Raw genomic sequence first — 7,682 nt, 5'->3', positions numbered from 1 at the left:
GTGCACCCGGACTCGGTGGTACGGGATGCGGGGCCGGGGGCTGCTTCTCCTGGTTTGACATCTTGCCGTCTGGAAAAGCCACCTGGTGCAAAAGCGAGGGGCGCCTTTGGCAAAGGAATACAACGCAGGCGCACAGGGCGAGGAGGGAGGTGGTTGTGGCAATGCGCCTCGCCGTCCTTCTTCCCCTCCGTCGCAGACATGCGCGCAGGGACAAGGCGAGCTGCTGGAAGGAGCCTTGAGGCTGCATTAAGCTCCAGGCCATCTCTCCCTCTCTCTTTTCCCACCCTCCTCTCTCTCTCGCTCTCTTTTCCCACCCCTCCTCTCTCTCTGGCCCCACCCTCCTCTCTCTTGCTTTCCCCCACCCCTCCTCTCTCTCTCGCTCTCTTTTCCCACCCTCCTCTCTCTTTTGCTCTCTCTTTCCATCTCTCCTCTCTCTCTGTCCCAACCCTCCTCTCTCTTGCTCTCTCCCGCACCCCTCCTCTCTCTCTTGCTCTCTCTTTCCACCCCTCCTCTCTCTTTTCCCACCCTCCTCTCTCTCTCGCTCTCTCTTTCCACCCCTCCTCTCTCTTTTGCTCTCTCTTTCCACCCCTCTCTCCATCTCTCCCTCCCTCTCTCTGACGCTGTGGTTTTTCCAGGGATCTCGGGTTCTCTTTCCCTCTCCTCCCTCTTTCCCCTCCCTCTGCGCGCGCGCTCTCTCTTCTCTCCCTCTGTTCTGCATGTCAGTTTTCTGAGCGCCTTCCCTACGCACCTTCCTGAGCCAAGAACAGCCCCGAGCGAGCGAGCAAGGCAGGGAAGGGCAGACGAAGGCGACCCAGCCTCGAAACCCCCCACTCCCCGCGCATTGTCTGATCCTACTACTGCCACCATCCGCACTCTCCAGAACCCTCCGGGTCTGCCCAGGGACCCTCCTGCTGGAGCTGCTGTTGTTGCTGCAGTCCTACCTGCTGCTGCTGCTGCTGCTCGAGCTCTTTCGCTCCTGCCTCGGTCCCAGGGAGCCGGTCGCCCCGAGCGGAGCAGGGAAGATGTCGGAGGTGTTGCCTTACAGCGAGGAGAAGATCGGGCCCTACGGGGATGGCGGGGACGTGGGGCAGATCTCCTTCACCTGCCGCCTGCAGGACACCAACAACTTCTACGCGGGGGGGCAAAACAAGCGGCCCCCCAAGCTGGGGCAGATCGGCAGGAGCAAGTGCGGTAAGCGGAGCGGGGTAACAATCCGGGGTAGGAAGCGGAGTGTGGGTGTGTGTGCGTGGACTGCAATCGCCTGGATTGTTTGGTACCCAAGAGAGCAATCGGCGTGTGTGTGTGTGTGTGTGGCGCGGAATCTGAATTACCAAGTCACCCAATTCCTGTGGGGTAAATCAGAATTGCTGGTGAGCCCCTATCTTTCGCCTCCCTGGAATGTGCAAAGGCACAAACTCCGTGGACCTTTTCTGGATGGGTTGTACGTAAGGGTGAGGGCACGCATCCATTAAAAAACAAAGCAAAACAAAACTTCCTGTATTACTTGCAATTATGTTTAATACCCCCACCTTTATAGCCTCTCCAAGTGTCCCTTCCTTACTTACAAGCAATCTTGTGGCTGCTTACTGGGAAGGAAGTTTCCCTGATGTTCAATAGCGGCTTGTTTCCTAAGCAGCATGCTTAGGATCACACAGCCCTACAGTCCCAAGGAGTCCAACAGATCCTCCGTTCTTACCCCTACCATCACCCCACCATGAATTAGGACACCCTTAAAGTGCACCCCCACCCCAAACAGATGCATGTCTGTTTTACCCTTTCTCCAAACCTCCCATTTGCTCTACAGCTGGAGTGGGAACCATTTGTGGCTGCTGCTGCGGCGGCTGCTGCTGTTGTTGTTATTTCTAATGCTGTGCTGATTAAATGTTAATCATAGCCCCATTGAAAGCTACATCTCTGTAGCCATTTCATGCATCCACATTCCTGCCCCCTCTCCTTCCATCCCTCTGGCTGACATTTTCTACCTGCCTGCCTGCCCCACAGTATCCCAGCACACCTGCCCTTTTGTCCTGTACAGAAATCTTCCAAATTGTGTCTGTCAGGTACATGCAGAATGCCATGTGTTCTGCAGTCCTTCTGTGCTCTCTCTGTGTGTGTGTGTGATAGCAGACAGAGCTAGAAAAGGAGTACCCCCCCACACAAAAGATGGGCAGGGGGAGAGTATGAGAATTCAAAATCCATAACCTCTCCTTCCTTCCTAGGAAACAATGCAGCAGGGCTAAAAAGGGCCATTGATGTGTGCTTGATTGGAGACAAAGTGCTGAGTGAAAGGGGAGGGGAGGAGATCACCATCTCTACTGCTCCTGCTCCTTCATCTTCTTTTTCTCTTTGTCTTCTTCTTTCCCCTTCTTTTTCTCTTTGTCTTCTTCTTTTCCTTCTTTTTCTCTTTGTCTTCTTTCCCCTTCTTCTCTTTGTCTTCTTCTTTCCCCTTCTTCTTCTTCTTCTTCTCCCCCCTCCTCCTCTTCCTCCTCCTTCTTCTTCTGTAATCATAGCAACTTAGAGCAGGACTGCTCCAGATGTGCTAGACTACAACCGCCATCATCCCCTTGGCCATGCTGGCAGAGGGCTGTGGGAGTTGTAGCATGACACGTCTGGAAGGCCCCATGTCCGTTAGGCAACCTAGACAGGTCACTGTTCCCTCAGGTATCTAAAATCGACAGTGAGGAAAATGGACAATAAGGGATGGCATGTGGGGAAACGCCATGACATGTACTTCAAAGTTTGCTTGGTGCCCAGAATGATATTTAGCCCTACCAAGAGACTTGTGGGACCTGAAAGACTAACCCATTTATTATGGTGCAAGCACTTACGCCCTAAGAAATGAGTAAGGTGCCAACAAGTCTCTCTGCTGTTTTTGTTTGAATAGACCAATGCGACTTCTCCTCTGGGAATTTAAAATTATGGAGGTGAGAGTTTGTAGGTCAGGCTGTCCATGGTCACATTTTTTTTGGGGGGGGGGAGCCACAGGCCAGCCCATAACATTCCTATTGTTGTAAACTATCCAGAGAACTTCAGCTATTGGGCAGTATGGAAATGTAATAAATAAATAAATAAATAAATGGCAGGCCTACTACACAGAAAGTGCCCCATATCTTTAGCGCAGCCTTTGCTACCCCACAGCATGAGGAGGTTCCTCAGATGGTTCCACTCAATCACAGTTTTGTGAAACTAGCCAGGACAGAAGAGGTAGCAAGCTTTGGAGTTGAACAGAATTCCGCGTCTGGCTGAGAATCCTGAATGGCTGGAGACAGCCCTTGCTGAAGGTTGCATGCTGCCCCCCTCAATTCTTATGTCTGGTCCATTGATGTGAAATCACCTGATGAAGTGAACATGATTTGGAGACACCTGGTCTTCACTGGATTCCGTCAGAGAAATAAGTGATGGGGCCCTTTTACAGACAGTTTTCTGTTGTGGCCTGAAATAACCTGATGATCTGAATTGATTTTTCGTGAAACAAGAAGATCTCACCTGCTGACAATTAGTAGAAGGAGTGTCTGTGTGGAGCATGGGTGTGTGTGTGTGTGTGGGGGGGGGAAGAGTCCAGATATGCAGATTCTGCAATTAATTTAAGGAAAGTTGCGTTAACCAGTTTGCAACTTCTCCTTCACCATCATCCTTTTACACTCTGCAGTTGAAACTTGGTCACCCTTGTGGTCAAGCATTTGTGTTTTTGTTTTTTGTGACCTTGGAAAGACGGGATTAAGAATGTAACCTTATCTGATGGGTAGAATTCTTGGCACTGGTATCACACAAACACCCTTCTCAAAATAGCATCACATCTCTGAACTGGCTGGCTCTTTTCTGAAATTGAGGTTTCTGATTAAAAGACATCATTGTCTGCTGTGTGTGTGTGTGTGTGTAAACCCTATGCAATGTGTGTGCACAGCTGAATGTGAATGAGTGTGCGTGTGTGGGGGGAGTGGGGTGGTGGTGGCCCCAGCCTTTGTTCTGTGTCACAGAGAAGAAATGTTTTGCGACTGCAATCCTAAACACACGTACTGGGGAGTAAGTCCCTATTGAACACAACGTGGTAAACATGCATAGGAGTTCACTTTAAGTGAGGCACAAATGAAGATTGGGCGGGGGATTAAAAATAATAATGTATGAAGATTCCCCCTCCCCCACCCCCAGATCCAACATCTATCCACACATTTTCACTGATCACCTTGGGAGCAAATCCACTGAGACGTTCTCCTGCATAAGTTCTGGAATGAATGGCCGTAAGAATAATAGAGTCATAGAGTTGGAAGGGATCTCAAAGGTCATCTAGTCTAACCTTCTGATGCAGGAAATCCACTATTCCAGCATTTTTTAAGCCCCTGCTTAAAACCGTCTCTGGCACAGCTTCTGTTCATTTTGGACAATATGCTGGCGAACTACCTGGTGTCAATCATGGCCCCGGCTCAAACCTTTCCCTTTCTCGTTCTACCACCTTTAATGCTCTCCAGCTCCGCAGATGTCCACCCCTAAGTGGCTGTTGAACTTTATCTCACAATAGGGTGGTGCCAGCGATTAAAAATGAAATGTCAGAAACTGCAACGTGTATTTATGGTTCTGTTTTTCTGCTTACAGTTGTCATTGAAGACGACAGAATTGACGATGTGCTCAAAAACATTTCAGAAAAACCACCTCCAGGAGTTTAAATCTCCTCAAAGAGACAGCTGAGTAAAAGGAGGGGCAAGAAAAATAATTTACCTTTTAACACATTAGTGGGGGAAAAAAAAGAAACCTGAAAACAAAATGCACTTTGAAGTTCTTCATTGCTAGCCTGTGGTCCACCTTGCAAAACCCGCAAATCGTATCTCAAACAGCAGGCTCAGATGCAGAAGAAGTGAGGCAAAGAAGGCGGTTTTACCTGTGTGCAAAAAATAAAATAAAATCACCCCCAAACCAGAAGCACCAAAATAAAAAAAAACATACTAATTTGAAATGTACTAGTAAGAGCTCAGTGATCTAAATTAGGGCTTATGTCCTTTTTCCCAGGGTGATCAATAATGTGCAATTTTCAATTTGGATTTTAAGAAGTTTTTAAACAACGGAGCAGCAGGAGAAAAAAAACAAAACAGTATTTTCTGATCCTGGCAAACATTGCTGGTTATAGTTGTTTTGAATAAGCACTTGTTTACATGGTTAAATCTTACAAAAATAATTCCATGCATTTGCATATAATATGATCTGCATTTCCTTTTTTTAAAATAAAAATCTGTATTCTTGGATGTTGGGGAGGGACCGAGGGAGGGGAAAAAAGAATGATCTATAACTATAATTATAAATAAATAAATAAATAAATAAATAAATATATTGAATTCTAGTTAGCTTTTAAAATCTCAACAGAATGTATGGAACCAAAACTTTTCTAAGGAATGGATTCTGTGGAGGAAGGATTCTCTTGGTTTTATTATTATTAGTAGTATTATTTTCTGAAAAAAATAGATTGTAAAGCTGGTATTTCACTGTCACAGCATGAACTTGCTCTCAAGCAAACAGAGGAATTTTATTTTATATGTGAAATGGGAGAAAATCGAAATACACGCATCGCTTTTTCTAATGACCACTAGCAAGCAGCCTGTAATGTGGGCAACTTCTGCGTTCTTTTTTAAAATATTGTGAAGGTTTATTCTTTTTCATAGAGTGAAATTAAATAAACAAATAAAAAGACAAAAAAACAACCACAACCCTATAACAAGAGTGCCAAATACTTTGAAATGCTAAAAAGCATTTTCTTTTCTTTTCCATTTCTTATTTAGTGATCTTGAGTCCACGTAAAGTTGCATTTTTGTACCTGAATAATTCTTTCTAAGACTCTTTACTGACATATACATATATGGGTATGTAAACATATATCTATTGATAGTTGACTTTTGGAATCTTCTGAATTTTGTTTCTTTCCATTCTTCTTTGATTTGATTTTTTTTTTTGCATGATGTGCTAAAAAGATAAAAATGTCTCTTGAAGCGAGGAAATTTTTATTTTTGCTGTTCTCTTTGCAAAAACTGAAATGACCTTACTATGGGTGGTCTGTTTCCTTTTCTTATACATATTGTGTATGTTGCACTTTTATTCCTCTGCACAGGGCTATTTCTGCAATGTATAATAAAAAGGAAGAAAAAAATGTCACAGCAATGCGACTGTTCTTGTGTTTCATCTCTTCCTCTTGTGGATTATATGCACATTATTATATTCCTATGCTGCCCCATGGAGCAGTGCAAAAAAGGCTGTCCCATTTGATCCTTAACAACAGCCCTGTGAGGTAGCTTAGGCTGAGATAGGGTGATGCTAGCCCTGTAGCTCAGTTGGTAAGCTACATGTGTGGATGAGGATTTGAACTCTGAACCCCACTTTAAACCACTGCATTGGTGGTTTTTAAACTTTCTGTCTTCAGTGGCAAAGTTCTATATTTGTTTTGGTTTGCCAGGAAACTGCTCAACCCCCAAATCTCTGTCATAATGTAGGTAAATGCCCTGCTCCCTCCCCAGGGCATACTTGTAACACACTTCTTCTCACACCAAGGACTGGAACCCAGGACCCCCAGCTTCCACCATTGCGTATGGCAGCATTCCCCAAGCTGGTGTCCTCCAGAGGTTTCAACTACCACTCCCATAATTCTGGGCCAGCATTGCCATTGGCCCAAATTCAAAGCATTTTGACCTTGCTCCTCTGCTGAAAAGTCTCCCAGGGTGGCTTATATGCGAGCAATCGAAACAAGACATTCCCCACGCACAGGTTTACAGTCTAGACAGACATGACACAAAAGGAAAAAGGGACGGGAGGGAAGAGGGGAGAAAATAGGAGCAAGTTCAGGCAGCAATTTGTAAAGTTAAATACTAATTCTTTAAAGATAAAGTGCTGATCTACTGACAGTAAAAGCCCAAATGATAATATTTCAGGAATATATATATATTTTAACAAACGTTTATAGTGTGAGTGTTCAACAGCTTAGAAAGAGAGCCAAGGATTTCAGTTATCTTCCAGTTCATCTGTCTTTATAGGCGCTGTGGAGACCAGCTCACTGCCAGAGAGAATGTGGGCTTCTTCAGACTGGGCCTTTATCCTGTGATTGAGAATGGTTACTCACAGAGGTTTACAGGTCCTTTACATGATATTGACAAGCTCCAGGACCTCTCATGTGCTTTCTGACCTTTATCCTGTTTTTTTTTTAATTGTGGATAATTAGCTATTTAAATATCATGAGTTGATTTTCTCTGTGAAAAGAGGAAGTGGCGCTATAACACAGCACCATCTAGTGGCTGCATAATAAAACATATGGAGCTTGCAGATAAAGGAACTCTCCAGGGGAAAAACAAAATGGGAGTGTGTGAAAAAGGGTGATCTTAATCCCACAAAGAATATGTAAGCAGAAGCCCAAGTAAAGTTGCGGGATAAAAAACCTGGTGTGGAGAATTCCTGCATCTTCCCTCCATTCAGAAGTGTAATTGCTAGAAATCCTGAAGGGAGAGAGGTGACCCCTGAAGCAACTTATTAAAATTTGAACAGGGCAAAAGCGGAGAGAAAATAGGGATGCAATTTACCATGGACAGGGATAAGAAGATTGAGGATGTCCTTGGTCCATAGGGACAGTGGGAGCATATTAAAGTGCTGTGCAGTGCAGAAGCTCCTGGGTAATCTTCTAGGACAACCCTCAAACCTGGCACCCTCCAGGTGTG

The 7,682-nt window shown here is 45.3% G+C and overlaps 1 protein-coding gene across 1 annotated transcript; it reads left to right on the top strand.

The window, feature by feature from the left end:
- The first annotated feature begins 202 nt into the window (after positions 1-202).
- CAMK2N1 (calcium/calmodulin dependent protein kinase II inhibitor 1) lies at positions 203-5,288 on the top strand. The gene is made up of 2 exons (XM_084822097.1): positions 203-1,191; positions 4,591-5,288. Exons 1-2 carry the CDS (start codon positions 1,023-1,025, stop codon positions 4,659-4,661), a joined length of 240 nt encoding a protein of 79 aa, XP_084678223.1. The 5' UTR covers positions 203-1,022; the 3' UTR covers positions 4,662-5,288.
- The last annotated feature ends 2,394 nt before the right edge of the window (positions 5,289-7,682 follow it).

The sequence above is a fragment of the Heloderma suspectum genome, chromosome 15 (genome assembly GCF_057233095.1).
Source record: "Heloderma suspectum isolate Gila_16-S chromosome 15, 16-S_ref, whole genome shotgun sequence".
Taxonomy (NCBI): Eukaryota; Metazoa; Chordata; class Lepidosauria; order Squamata; family Helodermatidae; genus Heloderma; species Heloderma suspectum.
This window is presented reverse-complemented; position numbering and strand designations above follow the sequence as displayed.

Excerpts from the sequence above, each read along its gene's own strand:
- CAMK2N1 (XM_084822097.1), top strand. The coding sequence starts at position 1,023 with ATGTCGGAGGTGTTGCCTTACAGCGAGGAGAAGATCGGGCCCTACGGG. Across the intron at positions 1,192-4,590 it reads GATCGGCAGGAGCAAGTGCG|TTGTCATTGAAGACGACAGA; the intron begins GTAAGCGGAGCG and ends TTCTGCTTACAG.